The 17,127-nt window shown below is 38.1% G+C and overlaps 1 protein-coding gene across 1 annotated transcript; it reads right to left on the reverse strand.

The window, feature by feature from the left end:
* Positions 1 to 682: 682 nt before the first annotated feature.
* LOC135100261 (luciferin sulfotransferase-like) lies at positions 683 to 16,871 on the reverse strand. Its single transcript, XM_064003136.1, has 9 exons — positions 16,724 to 16,871; positions 12,413 to 12,589; positions 7,940 to 8,133; positions 5,663 to 5,759; positions 5,097 to 5,268; positions 4,106 to 4,226; positions 3,180 to 3,274; positions 2,298 to 2,486; positions 683 to 1,797 (listed from the first exon to the last, which is right to left on the reverse strand). Exons 2-9 carry the CDS (start codon positions 12,418 to 12,420, stop codon positions 1,687 to 1,689), a joined length of 987 nt encoding a protein of 328 aa, XP_063859206.1. The 5' UTR covers positions 12,421 to 12,589; positions 16,724 to 16,871; the 3' UTR covers positions 683 to 1,686.
* Positions 16,872 to 17,127: the final 256 nt, after the last annotated feature.

Genomic DNA, 17,127 nt, shown 5'->3' on the forward strand with positions numbered 1-17,127 from the left:
TGCTGTCATGACGTTGTCGTGACAGTCACAGGTCCGTTGTGACGTAACCATGATGAATAAACCGTTACAACAGCATCACGACCGAGCTGTGACTGTCATGATTGCGTCACAACAAACTTAACAGTGTGTCACGACGTAGCTAATAATTCTGACAGAGCTGTCTCTCATGTATGTGTCAAGACAAACTTATTAGTGTGTCATGACATAGCTAATAATCCTGACAGTTGCTTGACAGTTCAGAATACTGCGTCGTGCTGGACCTGAGAATGCGTCACGATAAAACTATGTAGGCGCTGCATGCGTGAAGGCAGACCTATAAATGTGTCACAACAGCATCATGACAGAGCTAATAGTCACAACCTTGTCATAGTCTTGTCCTCGGTGATCATCAGTATGTACGCATTTCATATAGATTACATGAAGATATGCACAATGTGTATCTGTTCAGAGTACTGTTATATCAGTGAGGAGCACAGTCATATGGAAACACTCCACTGTGTTCCTCACCTTGACAACTACACTCACACTCACACTTATTTTATATGATGTGACTTGTCAGGTTGTAGAAGATGGCATAGAGATTGATTGCAACATTTGAGGGCTGACAAGTGTTCATGACAATGACATACTGTGAGGCTTTTTTCCCCTATAGAAGATATTTTTCATTGGTTAAAGAAAGGCATTTTGTTTAAACACTTGGAAAATTATTGCTCGAACAATTAGGCTGTCCCAGGGTGTACAGGAGAATATTTTTCATGTTATTGTTTTCATTACATTCACGTAGCACACGGGTATGTGATACTTGTTTCTGGTTGAAGGAAAAATGTGATGCATATCTCATTAAGACATTACTTACAGGTCACTCAACTTGAGGTTACTTCAGCCTCAGACCTCCACCTTTCATTGATGTTTCCATTACTGAATGTTATATTGGCTGTACTGTGCTATCCTGTTTTCACTGGATATAACAAGATTTGTAACAGCTTATCTTGGGTCTTCTGTGAGCAGCTGATGGGTACTGTTGGATTCTGAGATGCTGATGATTTCTCTCAGAAGCTGACAACATAAAACCTCTTATTTGTTTCCATGTTCCTAAAAAAGTGAAGGTGGGAGCACAGGCTATGACTGTGTGTGGTCTTGACACTCATCTGTATCTCACCTTTCTTTGAGCATTTCATAAATGACCACTTGGAATTACTAAATAAATGGCTGGCTATTATAACTTAACAAACTCATTGCCTCAAATAAACTCAGACCTGTGCACTCACTCAGCATAGTTTGTGGAAACAATGTTGATGTAATTAAAGTTGATGTACACTTTTATTCTTATTTATTATCAGTTTTTTTGTAATGTTCTAGTCCATTCAAGTGAGCTAAGAACTTCATTCCTACATGTTAAATAATCAATAAAATATTTATTTGAGCATTCATTGAGCATTCTCAAATCCCTAAAGTTGACTTCACAACCGTGGCTTTAGTCAGTATATGGACTAAGTAAATACCCTCCTTGATGGCTGTTGCTGGAAAGAAGCCTGCATTAGGGTTCAGACAGCAATTATTCTGGCATGTTATAGCACTTAATTTTCTCTTTTATCAATTGGCAATGCAACACTTCCATGTTTTTTTAATTAGTGATAACTTTCAGCTTGATCATAGATGGGTAGCAGCTCCAGCAATAAGTTGGGTTCACTCATAGTCCTGGTAGTAAGGGAAGTCTGATCCTTCCAGGTGCTTGAATGTCCACTCCTTGAAGGCCTTGATCTGGGTGTCAGTCAAGTGGTTCTTCCAGTCACCCACCTGAAATGTAAAGTGTGGCAGGTGAGGAACTAGTACTATAATTGTTACATGCTGGTGAGGAACTAGTACCATAATTGTTACATGCTGGTGAGGAAATAGTACTATAATTGTTACATGCTGGTGAGGAACTAGTACTATAACTGTTACATGCTGACTGGGTAAAGAACTCCCTATTTTCATCTGATCTATGTCAGTGATCAACTTTGTTATTAGCTCTGTCCTTTTCCTAAAATTTATTTATTACAAGCCAAAAAACACCACACCCTCCTGAAAATTTTGTTAGCATAAAATGTCAATACTTGATCATATGTCTGTTATATCACTGTAGTATTTGGAACAGTTTTCTGAAATAATCTAATTTCACATGCCAGTTCCTAATGTATCACATTCATCATCAATATCATCACCATTATCATCACCATTTAACTTTTCTACATGTAAATACATGTACATGTAACTTCATGAAGCTACAGTTTAGAACAGTAATATAATGCTGTTACCTTTCCTTTCCTCATGAACTTTAGTCCTTTAGCTTTTTCACTTTCTGGAGCAGCAATACTCTCATTGTTGACTGCTTTATTTTTACTCATGCTTCCAAATGAACAATGGTCAGCAATCTTCATCACTTCCTCTGCACTCAGCTGCTTGCCCAAGAAATCTGCCACCTTCTGCACCACACTTGGCAAATCCTAACCATAAAGAAAAAGAAAGTTAAAAATTATGTTTCCTAACAGCTGGTCATTGTATCCTGGGAGCCCCTTTTACCTCCAGTCACTAAACAGCTTCCCCCCTCCCTAAGGTCATTTCTGGTGTTTTTAGTTCATCCTACACCATGAACACATTATACTGCATTTTCTTTATATATATATATATATATATATATATATATATATATATATATATATATATATATATATATATATATATATATATATATATATATATATATATATATATATATATATATATATATATATATATTTTTTTTTTTTTACCTTTACTGTACAGCTGCCTGCAATGTAATAATCCCAGTGGGCTTTTCACAGAAAGGCACATTAAATCTTTACTTATGAAAGGAAGTAATCAAGGGATTGAACTCCTGATGAGAACAGAAGGGCAGCATCTTAAATAGCAGGACCATAAGACTCATCAGGTCATTAGATAGTTTTGGGGGGATTGTAAGCCTAGTCACTTCACTACACTGTTCTGTGTTTTAATTTAAAACTAATTTATTTTGGATGATTTTCTTCAATATTATTACTGTCATATCTAGCCTGCATATAATTTATTAATCAAATATTGTAAACTATTAACAAAATATATTAAGATCTCTTGGAAGTGTAATTAATATGTATTGTCAAAAGACAAACTAGATTGCTTACCTCCTTCATATCTTCAAACCTCACAAACAATATGTTTTCTTGATCTCTTCTCCTCCAGAAGTCCAGAATATGTGACCAGAAGGGTGCAAAGGGCACTGTGGAGTAAAGAGAAAATTGTTTGGGGGAATTTTCAATATCTGTGTTAGAGATGATTAAGTATACAAATTATTGACTCATTAGATTGCATCCTGTGTAACCCATTACAAAGGCAATAAAGGGAAAGTGAATAGAGATTAAATGGATCATGGAGAAACCACAGGTAATAATTGAAAGTTTAACAAGAAAAGAGACAAGTATATTTGTCAAACATATTTAGCAAGATGGTATTGTCTTACTTGAAAGATAACATAAGTACACAAAGAAAAGGGTTGATTAGGAACAGCCAGGATTTAGATCAAAGAAAAGTTAGTAAATGTTATCAACTAGTTTAAAGTAATTGAGCAAATGCTGTCAAATGGGATGAAAGGGGATATTGCATTCAGTAGTTCTAAAGAAGACATGAGAGGATACATTAGAAACCAATGTGGGATTTGATAGATTTGCAGGAATAGCGACTTACTTTCAAGGAAGATGCAAGTGCAGAGTAAAAAGGAAGGGAATGGATGAATTTTTATAAAAAGTGGGATGTGTAATAAGAATATGAATTTGCATCTTGGCTGCTCAGTTGATTTATGAATAGAGTTGTACATTGTATGCAAGAAGTAAAAAGCAAGGACTAGAAATGCCAAAGTGGAGATTTGCAAGTGATACTAAATGCCTCAATTCTTTTCACAATGACATCATCAGATAGCAGAGGATGATCATTTCTTTTAAGAGTTGACAAATTGCCTAGTTCAGTGGACTTTGTATGTGACTAAAACTTACATTACATACTGGAATTATCAATTTTAATCTAGCCTCCCCCATACACATAATTGGTTACTTACCCATGTCAGCCAAAAAGAGCTCTACAAAGTCTGAAAGCTCTTTTTTGTAGCCATCTAGCTTGACGGAGTGGAAATAGTAAGAGATACACACGTCCCTGGGATCACGGCATACATAGATTATCTGTGTGAGTGAGGCACAAATTACAGCCACAAGTCAAATGCAATGTGCAGTAAGGTATGCTAAAATGAAAGTTGTTTTAGAGCTTGATTTTTCAAAGTATTGTTTGTTCTAACCTGCATTTAAAGGTGTACCACTGGTAAGCAGGATTGTGGGACCTTCATATTAAGGTCATTACTTATTTTTGAAAAGTTATGGCATGACACAAGCTATGTGAGTCTATGGTCTGTATCCTGAACTGCATTATCCACTCATCAGGACTGCTTTGAAATACTATACAGATAATCCATTGTGTTCTCCTAAGAATTGGTCCCACTGATGCAGAATCCTTAAAATATTGTTAGAATCATTAAAACATCCCCAGAATTTCAATGATTCACTCAGACTGTCATAACAAGTCAAGGCAAGATGATAAAACTTCCTTGCAGGTTCAACCCTTCAGATCTGGCACTGTGTGACATCACATAGCCACAATGTCATCCTTACCTGTAGCTCCTCCATCATCATCATTATTATTAGGGATGGGGTTCAAGAAAGAGAGACAAATGTGTTATGGAACGAGTTTATTCCTGATTACTTTTGCTCTTAACTTCTTCAGGGGAGGTTCTTTAATTACCCCTGAAGAAGCCAAGAATGAAACTAGTTGGGAATAAACTTGCCTCATAATACATTTGTCTCTCTCTCTCTTAAACTCTATCCCTGATTTGTATAAATGTCTTATTATTACTATAATTATTATTCCTTTTGTTGTTGTTGTTGTTATTGTTGTTGTTACATTATGAGAAGCAATACATATGCCTAATTTTGGGTGAAGTAACACATTAGGTGTGATGGCAATGACTAATGAAGACAATGGAGATAATTTAGGCAAACCTTTGGCTTGACCTCCCACATTTGCTTGGGCAGCAGAGGCACTTGCAGGTGGCTCTTGATGGTTCGTGGGGAGGACATGTTGGCCATAATTTTCCATGTGTTTCCTGGCAGGCAAGGGTCATCAGCACAAAGTTTTTTGTCCATAAAGTCAGGGGGTATCATGGAATCCCACCTAAAGTATTAAAGGTTGAACTGAGAAAACTGAACTCAGAAAAGCTAGGATACTTAGTTGAAATAGGTGTCTATGTACTAGTAATGTGTATGTACACTGTTATACATGTGCCTGTATCATAGTATGGCAAGGAATTCCATACATTGTTGTGCATTGTCTTTAGGGATACTTGTGAAGTACTATACGAGTATAACAAAAAATAAGCTCCATAGTAAATATATCCAGTAAATCAAATAGTTAAATTAAATTATCATAGTATCTACTATTTAATTATTCAAACATTAGTAATTGTAACTCAAAATGTACTGACTTTAGGAAAGAAAGAAAGAAAGAAAAAAAAAAAGCAGATATATTATTGATCTATTCCCAAACATGAAAAAAGTGGTCAGCTTACTCAAAGAAGGGGAACCTCATCATGAGGGGGAGGGAGATCTGCGGGTGGTCGATGCCCATCACCACACACCATGTCACCTCTTGCATCCATGTAGTCCCTGTAGGCACACCACATATTCTATTTATTATATTTCATTTATTTATTTATTATTATTGAGTGTCGTAAGGGAGAGTACTTGATATGAAGGAGTCTTGTTCCAGGCCAAGCTGTGTGGCCGATCCCTGTAAAGTGAGGGAAAGAATAGTTCCTCTTCTTTGTTAGGGGCCAAGAGGCCAAGAGAGTGGTGTGAATGACTGAGAATGTGAAAGTTATGTGCCTCGTCCTGTCTGTCTCCTTTTTTGAGGAGACAGCTTTGGTATATACATGTATGTGCGTGTGTGTGCGTGTCTGAGTGTGTGTATATTACTTTATTTATTTATTTATTTATTTTTACATGTGTAGGAGGATTGACAATGGTAGTGCAAAAAATAAATAAATAAATAAATTAATTAATTAATTAATTTAAAAAAAATAAATAAAATATCTGTTGTGCATTATCAACATTTCTGGGCACACACATCACATCTTGCTGCAATATTTCCAACATCAGTAGGTATTTTTTTGGAAAACAGCTCTCTGGTGTATGTATATATATATATATATATATATATATATATATATATATATATATATATATATATATATATATATATATATATATATATATTTATTTATTATTTTTTTTTTTTTCGAACAAAATTTTGAATTCGTTATTGCTTCAGTTGCCGTACCATTATTAGGCTCCAGAACAAAATTACTTGATTTCAAATATTAAAATACATAACAAAAGCTGCCGTTTATTATTGATTTATAGTTTCTATAAATGTTTACTTCGTTTTTATATATCTGTAGGAGAGACACAGAGTGTATGATAGTAATTCAATCTTTGAACTAAGGTACATGTGATCCCGTTAAAAAGCTTCGATGTAAACAAACTGTTTTCGGCGTTCAGGAGTTATCCCGAGCCACCTGTGGTTCTCTCAATGACCCCCAACACCATCACTACTGCACAACTGCATTTTTTCTTTTCATTAGTTTTTCCCAGCAGCAACTTCATTTTAGCGGTAAGTGGGTTGGTCCTCTCTGTGTCCCTCCGTAAGGCTTCCTCACTAAATCGATGATAAAGAGAGTACCTGCACGATCTAAACAATATCTTCTGATGAGTTCTGTGTCACTAAGTTCATTCAATACATCCTTTCTGGATAAATAATTATGAGCTGGAGATGTTGCGAAGCAGCCATCTTGACTGTGGGTGAGTCTGTCATAAGCCAGTAAGACAGGTAGACTGGTGTCTGGGAACGGATGAATCTATTTAACATTGATTCCTATGAGGAAATAATTTTGGTTTTTGAACATTTCGGATTTTGAACAGCATTCAGGAATATATATATATATATATATATATATATATATATATATATATATATATATATATATATATATATATATATATATATATATATATATATATATATATATATATATATATATATATATATATATATATATATATATATATATATATATATATATATAATCAACAAATAAATAAAAATAAGACAAAATAGAAAATAAAAGAAATAAAAGTAGAATAAAAATAAATCAATAAATTAAATTAATATAAAGTAATAAATAAAATCTAAAATAAAAAAAAATTGTGTTACCAAAGTCTTGTACCGATCAGTTTCTGTGTTATACTAATTCCTTTTAATTATTATCATTATCATCAGTATTTTGATCATTATTATCTCTCAGGACTAAAATAGCTTGTGATTAAACTTTTAAGATGCGTTATGTTCGTGGGGGAAGGCAGATAAAGTGTGTGTGTGTGTGTGTGTGTGTGTGTGTGTGTGTGTGTGTGTGTGTGTGTGTGTGTGTGTGTGTGTGTGTGTGTGTGTGTGTGTGTGTGTGTGTGTGTGTGTGTGTGTGTGCTCGCCTACCTGAATTATGAACGTTGCTTAACACTTTCGCTGCTGGCAAATATTTTCCTATATCCACCTACAACATTTTAGACACTATTACTTATGTGTTATAGTCTTAATTAGTTCTGTAGTTTTACTATAGCCATACATTTTTTTTTTTACAATCCTTTCAATGTTATCAGAGAAAAACCGTAGAAGTTAAAGGTAAAAAGATCGTTCGTATATTGAAAATTTGTAAAGAGCAAACGAGAGAGAGAGAGAGAGAGAGAGAGAGAGAGAGAGAGAGAGAGAGAGAGAGAGAGAGAGAACTACTCACCTGACTTGGGATAAGTGATCACCCACACGTCATCTTTCTTGATGGGGAAATCCAATTGGCGCTGGTACCAATCTTTGTGGTAGATGGAGAGCACCAAGTGGCCTGGATGGACCTCCACGAAGTCCCCGTAGCTCGCTGACAGGGTCTTCCTCAGCTCCTCTCCGAGCGGCCCTTCCACAGGCTTCCAGGAAATGCTGGGGCGTTTGTACAGAACTGTATTCTTTATAACTATATATATATATATATATATATATATATATATATATATATATATATATATATATATATATATATATATATATATATATATATATATATACACACACACACACACACACACACACACACACAAGGTGTAATGCGAGTTTCTGCAAATACTGAAAGAGGTGAAAGAACGTATAATTCTAAGTAGAAAATGTTCTATACACATGCATTTTAAGGCTTTGTTTACTGGTCAGAGGAGTTGAAAATTTATGGGACTCACAGGCGTACTACTCGTATGTGTGTAGCTGTGAGGTGATGGACAGATGCTTGTATTTTCGCAGCCTCGGAGGTCCCACTTGCTCAAATTACGAATTGTTTAATCTTATTTTTTTGCAGGCTGTGGAATATTACAGTATCTTATAATAAGACAAATGGTTTTAAAAAGCATGTGATTTACCGATAAGCATTACACGAAAGCATTATTGCGGTGATTAAAGTGCTCCTGTAAAATGCTATGGGGCATCATCACTCAGCTGTTTTCAAGGTCGCTCTGACTCGCTCCTCCCTCCTCCCTCGCTTTGATGATGCCACGTAACATTTTACAGGAGTAATTTTAATCGCCACAATAATGTTGTCGTGTAATGCTTATTGGGAAATTACATGCTTTTTAATATGGTTTCTCTTGTTACAAGATACTGTAATATACCACAGCAATAAAAATCCAATAAAAAAATCCAATAAAAAAAAAGTAAAAAATTGAAGGATAAGTGTTTTGAAACCTCCCTCTTGAAGGAATTCAAGTCATAGGAAGGTGGAAATACAGAAGCAGGCAGTGAGTTTCAGAGTTTACCAGAGAAAGGGAGGAATGATTGAGAATGCTGGTTAAGTCTTGCATTAGAGAGGTGGACAGAATAGGGGTGAAAGAAAGAAGAAAGTTTTGTGCAGCGAGGCCGCGGGAGGAGGGGAAGCATGCAGTTAGCAAGATCAAAAGAGCAGTTAGCATGAAAATAGCGGTAGAAGACAGCTAGAGATGCAACACTGCGGTAATGAGAGAGAGGCTGAAGACAGTCAGTTAGAGAGGAGGAGTTGATGAGACGAAAAGCTTTTGATTCCACCCTGTCTAGAAGAGCGGTTTGAGTGGAACCCTCCCAGACATGTGAAGCATACTCCATGCATGGACGGATAAGGCCCTTGTACAGAGCCAGCAGCTGGGGGGATGAGAAAAACTGGCGGAGACGTCTCAGAACGTTTAACTTCATAGAAAACTGTTTTAGCTAGAGATGAGATGTGACGTTTCCAGTTCGGATTATAAGTAAAGGACAGACCGAGGATGTTCAGTGTAGAAGAGGGGGACAGTTGAGTGTCACTGAAGAAGAGGGGATAGTTGTCAGGAAGGTTGTGTCGAGTTGATAGATGGAGGAATTGAGTTTTTGAGGCAAGTTTGTTCTGCCCCAATCAGAAATTTTAGATCAGAAGTCAGGCGTTCTGTGGCGTCCCTGCGTGAAATGTTTACTTTCTGAAGGGTTGGACGTCTATGAAAAGACGTGGAAAAGCGCAGGGTGGTATCATCAGCGTAGTGGATAGGACAAGAAGGTTGGTTTAGAAGGTTGATAAATAATAAGAAGAGAGTGGGTGACAGGACAGAATCCTGAGGAACACCACTGTTAATAGATTTAGGAGAAGAATAGTAATCATCTACCACAGCAGCAACAGAACAGTTAGAAAGGAAACTTGAGATGAAGTTACAGAGAGAAGGATAGAAGCTGTAGGAGGGTAGTTTGGAAATCAAAACTTTGTGCCAGACTCTATCAAAAGCTTTTGATATATCCAAGGCAACTGCAAAGAAGAAAGTCTTGTGCAGCGAGGCCGCAGAAGGAGAGGAGGCATGCAGTTAGCAAGATCAGAAGAGCAGTCAGTTCTCTCACCAAAATCTCAAAAAGAGGATGACCAAGACTCAGTAAGGAAAGCCAGAAGATCACCAGTAGAGCGGCCTTGATGGAACCCATACTGGCGATCAGATAGAAGGTTGTGAAGTGATAGATGTTTAAGAATTTTCCTGTTGAGGATAGATTAAAAAAAACTTTAGATAGGCAGGGAATTAAAGCAATAAGATGGTTGGAGAGAGAGAGAGAGAGAGAGAGAGAGAGAGAGAGAGAGAGAGAGAGAGAGAGAGAGAGAGAGAGAGAGAGAGAATCATATTTTCCTGTTGAGGATAGATTAAAAAACTTTAGATAGGCAGAGAATTAAAGCAATAAGATGGTTGGAGAGAGAGAGAGAGAGAGAGAGAGAGAGAGAGAGAGAGAATCATATTGGTGTAATCGCTTATGTAATATTCAGTCGCGGCTATAACTTAGGTATGCGGGAAACCTTACTAATATATATATATATATATATATATATATATATATATATATATATATATATATATATATATATATATATAATACATATATATGTATATATAATACATTTAATAGTGTCTTAGGGTGTGCGAATTCCTCATGAGAATGTCGCATGCTTGGCTAGAGTTAGGTAACCCTGGCGTCTGTTGGTGTAAGAAATAAAAGTGTTTTCTTACGGTTAAATGAATTAAGGTTATCTCCACACACACACACACACACACACACACACACACACACACACACACACACACACACACACACACACACACACACACACAAGCACACGCACAGACACGAGTCATCTAAAATGTATAACACTTGCTGAAATTTTATTTTTATTTTATTTTATTCTTTTATTTATTTATTTATTTATTTTTTTTCCGAGAGAACAGTATCTCTGCGGGTCCACTGACACTTTCATCTATTACCATGAGCAATTTTTGGAAACATAAGCAACATCATTCAGCGCAGAGGGATGATAAACTGTACTTATAACATGCTAGCAGTCCAAAAATTCCCAGCCAGTAAAAATCTCTCAGCCATGGTGTTGGTGACCTTGCGGAGTGAAGTACCGGGTGTGTTGAGTGATATAGGTAAGTACTGTCTATCACTCTCGTTACTATCACTATCACTTATCTTGTTATATTCTTTTTATGTATTTCAAGGAACACTGACCTCGAGAGTTGTCAATACCAATATATAGATTTTATTTGTCTTTACATTATACATTTATTCCTTTTCTTTCTACAATATAAATTCCAGAATATAAATGAAGCCAGAAACACTTTTGTTTTAACACTCATAGAATAACGTGTGTCATATTAGTCTACTGTTTATTTTTAGACATTTATTTATGTATTAATTTATTTAACTTTATTTATTTATTTATTTATTTATTTATTCATTTATTTTTTAGTCTGCTAAGTTTGGCCTTGAGAATGAGATAAAAAGTGAATAGGTGTGTAAGTTTTGCGAGCCTAGGGACAGCAACAGCTTAGGATGAGACAGCTTGCAGTGTAGAGGAATACAGCGCCGGTCTCTGGTATTTTATACGTAGGTCTCCACTGCATTATCTTATCAAACAGAAATTTTCCTTGATAATCAACACACACACACACACACACACACACACACACACACTCTCTCTCTCTCTCTCTCTCTCTCTCTCTCTCTCTCTCTCTCTCTCTCTCTCTCTCTCTCTCTCTCTCTCTCTCTTCCTTGATAAACATCCTCCCCCCAACACACCAGTTTGAATACAATAGCCGAGTCGATTCAAGAATTTAAAACCAGGCACGATATCAGTAAAACAGAGGCAGGAAATGGTATACTAACTTATCACTTTTCCTCTACCTCACACACACACACACACACACACACACACACACACAAATACATGAAGGATTGAGACGTGGTGAGGGTGGAACTTAGTGATCCTGGTGACACTGCTGAGTTATGGTGGCAGTGAGGGCTTGGCTGCCTTAGGGTAGACTGTAGACGGTACGTGACACGAAAAGTTTATGAAGAATTATTATCTATGTCTCTTTGGGAGGTGGAACTATTTTTCTTCTTTTTTTTTTTTTTCTTTTGCTGGTAACTACGTACTATTCCATGATTCATTAATATACATGTCATTATTGTCACAACATCTTAGAAAATTATTTAGTGGCAATGAATCTAATTAGACTAAATAAGAAGAAAAAAGTGACTGTAGTGATACATTCAGTCAATATACTAGGTACAGGAAGAGAAAGGAAAAGTTCATCCATCAAAGTGCGACTTACGTGATACAGTAATATCTCCAAAGAAACATGCATCCGGTTACCTCACCAGACAAGTATTTTCCAGCAACACGGACCCGTTATCTTACCTGGCCATGATATTAAGAGGGTTTGGGGAGCTAGAAGTGCGTTGCACGGCTTACACAACGATGCGCAATTACTCAGGCCAGCGCGGTGACTGACTGCTCTGTGGTCTGGTCCCTATGTGGTGGCTGGCAACTGCGACCTCAGTGAGGCTATCAGCTGACTAACCTCCACGATGTTCACTGGCAAAAAAAGACAGTGCCGCTTTAGTTCGTGGGTGGAGTATATATGCTAAAAGGTACAAAGGAGGTGTGATCTACATACATCTCTAAACTATCACACACAGGACAGGACACAGTTGTTCATCTTGGTACGAAGTACATAGCGATCAGCATGCAAATAGTGTTGCATTGTGTATTCAGTAAGATGTAGCCTGTTTATTTAGTATGTGTGTGTGTGTGTGTGTGTGTGTGTGTGTGTGTGTTTTCGTAATTAAGGAGCAGCTTTTGTTGCTCTCTCCGGGTTATTTCTACGCTTTCTGGATTTTATATTTAATGGTTATAGTAGTATATTTAGTAGTGCTGCTACTACTACTACTACTACTACTACTACTACTACTACTACTACTACCACCAGTGTGTGTGTGTGTATGTGTGCTGTGAGAAGTGTTATGTAACTTGACACGGATGGATAAGCAGAGGACGACCACCCGCACCATGAGCGTCCTAATAGCAAGGGCTAACTCCAAATAAACACGCCACACGAAGTCCTGCATCACGCTGGCTAGGGTGTCTGCCGCTATGCAACTGGTCAGGGAGCAGGGAAAAATGATTCCAAACGGGGTAAATCTGAATCTTTAAAATTTTATGGAGTAGCAGAGAGAGAGAGAGAGAGAGAGAGAGAGAGAGAGAGAGAGAGGCGTTGTCGGTTACTAAGAGCAAACCATCATGTGAGAGAGAGAGAGAGAGAGAGAGAGAGAGAGAGAGAGAGAGAGAGAGAGAGAGAGAGAGAGAGAGAGAGAGAGAGAGAGAGAGAGAGAGAGAGAGGCGTTGTCGGTTACTAAGAGCAAACCGTCATGTGAGAGAGAGAGAGAGAGAGAGAGAGAGAGAGAGAGAGAGAGAGAGAGAGAGAGATAGAGAGAGAGAATGATTAACAAATATCTATGCCGCGTAAAATTAATAAGCAAATGTTTGGTTGCAATTGAATATGAATAACATATATTTCTGCACACACAAAATTAATAAATAAATGACTGGTTCGTTCACTGAATTCACGAACAAAACACAATATCTATTATTTCACCCTCACGCTAGTATGTTGTTCTCAGCTTTCACATGAGTAAATTGGCCTTATACTGTCATGTTATTGGCCGAGTTTACCTTGAATGGGATCACGTTTTCTTAGTGTCCCCCGTGTTCCGGTTACCTGCCATTCGGGCATTATCCTTATTATTGGTTAGTGTAAGGCTTATTTACCCATTTTATATCATGTAGTATTATTCTCTTCATAATTTAAGTTCTCTATATCTTTGTATGTATAAGGGAGGAAGTATAATTGAGGTGAAAATAAGTTGAAACGAGGGGAGCTTGAGTGGGCAACAACACATTGCAAGGAGGGGAAGGCAGAGCGCCTAAGGTCGTGAGGTAGAGAGGAGGGAAGGCGTTTCTCAGGGAAGAATCTTGGTGGATTGGTGATGGAGTGGTGTGTGGAGGTATTAGTGGTGTAGCGGTATAACCTTGATATCCAGGATCAGGTTAGTGAGTCTTTTGTGGTACAAAGATTTCTTGTCCGCTGAAAGTCGGTTGTTGAGTTGTGCCGGTGACGCTGTTCGAAGGGGTCATAGGTCAAACTGGCAGCCATTTTGTGAGTGGAGGTTGTGGTGTTGACCTTGGAAGCTGGTGTTGTGGTGTGTTGGTGATTTTGGGGATAATGTTATGGTGTTATGGGTAATTCTTGGTGATGATGGTGATCTCCTGTGAGGCTTGAGGAGGTGAAATACGGGAATTATTGTCTGGGGACGCGATAATGGCGTCTGAGTAAATTCCTGCGGTTGAGGGGAATATTTCTGTGACTGGTGGAGGTGTAAACGGGTTCTGGTGTTGTGTGAAGTGACGAGAACGTCATGTAGTAACGTGTACTACCTCATGTTTGTGAATTATTATTAGTATTAATATATGTGCTTGTAACATAGAATAATCGTGTTTTCTACTCCCCCAACATTAATCTGGTATTAGAGGTGATTCCAGGTGTGCTGTGTCAAGGTAGAGTGAGAGGGTGTAATTCTGGCGATTTCGGATAGGTCGGGTAGGCATTCGAAGCCTTTAAAAATCCAGATCTTTAAAACTTTCCGGGATCAGTGTAACGTCCACTTTCTTGGAAAGATAACCGGGATCGTACGATCGTAAATAAGTAAGCGATCGTGACAATACACTGTGTAGAGACTTCTTTTGACACATTTGGGGTGCATGACCTCATGATTCGCTGCACTGCGGAAGTGGTTTATCGAGCCACTTGCTGAGAGAGAGAGAGAGAGAGAGAGAGAGAGAGAGAGAGAGAGAGAGAGAGAGAGAGAGAGAGAGAGAGATTAAATAATTACGAAAGAAATGAAAAAAAAAAAATTTTGACGTTTGTTGCAGGAATGATGATTTAGTTGTAGAAAGGAAGTGATGTTATTATCGAGCACCGTCAGGCGAGATGCATCAGGGTGGAGGGCGGCAACGCTTGGTGACGAGTATTACCAAACAACCCATTTCACGAAGAGCCTTATCGTGTAGAAAGAAAAGAAAAAAAAAAAAAAGCACTTCAGCAATCCAGAACCTCGTGAGACTGTTTGCTCCTTGTAGGCTGTGAGGAGACAAGAGGACCCATATTCTGAAACACTTCTGCATCGTACCTCGACTTCCTTCAAAAGGCTCTAGTTGACGATGCACAGGTTTCTGAGGGTGTTTTAATGGTTTTAGTGACATATTAACAAGATTTTGAGAACCTGGTAAATCATCTCTTCGGCCTTCAAAATAGTCGGGATGAGATAAGATACCAAAGCATTTCAGAATACTAGCCAGTGTTACTTGGGGGTTAAAGTGAGAATGGACAGGTGTTGCATCAAGACTCGCTAAATTCTGCTGGAGACTGGCGTGTCCAAGACAGAGAGGTGTACGTAAGTGTGACACATAGTCTGTGATCAGGATGCGATGAACGAGAGTAGGAAGGATTAGGTGGTTCGATTGCCCTGAGCTTATTTCTCGAAAGGATGATTCAAGGAAAGGATAGTAATAGTAAGCACACGTTTCGGGAATAACATCACCTGAATATCAGACGAGGAATTAAGAGTGAAAGTAGTGCACGAATGTATATGGTAGTTCTTGTACACGGCATGCATTCTTTTCTTGTTTTTCCTCTCTCATAATCCTCAAACTGATATGAATTATCCTCGAGCTTAATATAATGGCTCAGTGTTGAATCAGTCTCACCTTCAAAGATCCCCACTGACTGGTCGAGTTGTTCAAACCATTTTCGTTTCTGGGACCTTATTTTTGGTTCCGTGAAGTCATGTAGGGTTATCAATTGAAGTAACAAGTATCATCATTATTCTTCTATTTACCTCTTCTTTTCATTCCTCCTTCTTATGCCGATTTGTGTTTACTCTCTCTTCGTAGTTCCCTCCTCTCTCCCCGAGCCTAACGCGCAATCTTCGTCGTGGATCGTAAAGGAGAATTTCTATTGGTGTTTCTACTGATATCGTGGCGTTTTCTGCTTCGTTGGCTGAAAGGCAAGGCCGAATATGCTGGAGCAGATGCGTGAGTGTTGGGGTCGTGTGGCGTTGTGGAACAAGAAAGCGAGTGAGATAGAAGTGTGAAGTAGTGTGGTATGTATACGAGAGTGGTGGTTGATTATTTAGGACTGTGTAGGCCAGAGGTGTAAAAGGCTTACCTGTTGTAAGCGCCGTACGACGCTTTATTAATATATTGTACTAGAGGTGACTGAAGCGAGCTGTGTAGTACTCGCTCTTTGTATTGTATTAACATATCATTAGTACCGAGAATAACACAAAGTATATCAGTAGGTAAAACAGGTACTGCAGTACATGAATGTCGTGACACATCACGTAAAATGTATGAGTCAATACTGTTACCTACACTCTAGCGGGTTTAGTCGGTTCTACAGATGAACACCACCAGAACAAACACCCTCTCGTCCGCGTGATCTGATGCACGTCATTATGTTACGCTAAGTGTAGTTATATTAACACATCACTAAACACTCAATTACGTAAGTATCTAATTACTAATAAGTAGTTACGTTAATTATATTAACACATCATCAGATCCTCTCAATTACATAAGTAGGTATTATCTAATACTATGATAAATACATACACAGTGCGGGAAACAATCGTCCTCTTGGTTGCATGCAAGGGATTACACTCGGGGATTTCCCGGGATGATCACTCGAGGATTTACTGGGATTTACTCTCTGCGCCCTCCCGAGACACGTCTGATGTCTAGGCGTGACTGTCGTGAAGTGGCTTTGGAGATGCTGCTGGGCCCCTACAGCATATGATGTTCATTATGTTGTAAGTATGTTATCAGCACTCACGTCATAACAACCGACCCTTCGGCGAGTAAAATTCGCTGAGTGGGCAGGTTCAACGCGTCTTCTCGGCCCCACACTCCCGTCTCACTCTGTTGTGCTGGCGCGTAGGCGCGCCATACACTTCTCATGTATAACATCAAATTTCTACGAATAATATAACGGCAACACACACACACACACACACACA

Source organism: Scylla paramamosain, chromosome 1 (assembly GCF_035594125.1).
Source record: "Scylla paramamosain isolate STU-SP2022 chromosome 1, ASM3559412v1, whole genome shotgun sequence".
Lineage (NCBI taxonomy): Eukaryota > Metazoa > Arthropoda > Malacostraca > Decapoda > Portunidae > Scylla > Scylla paramamosain.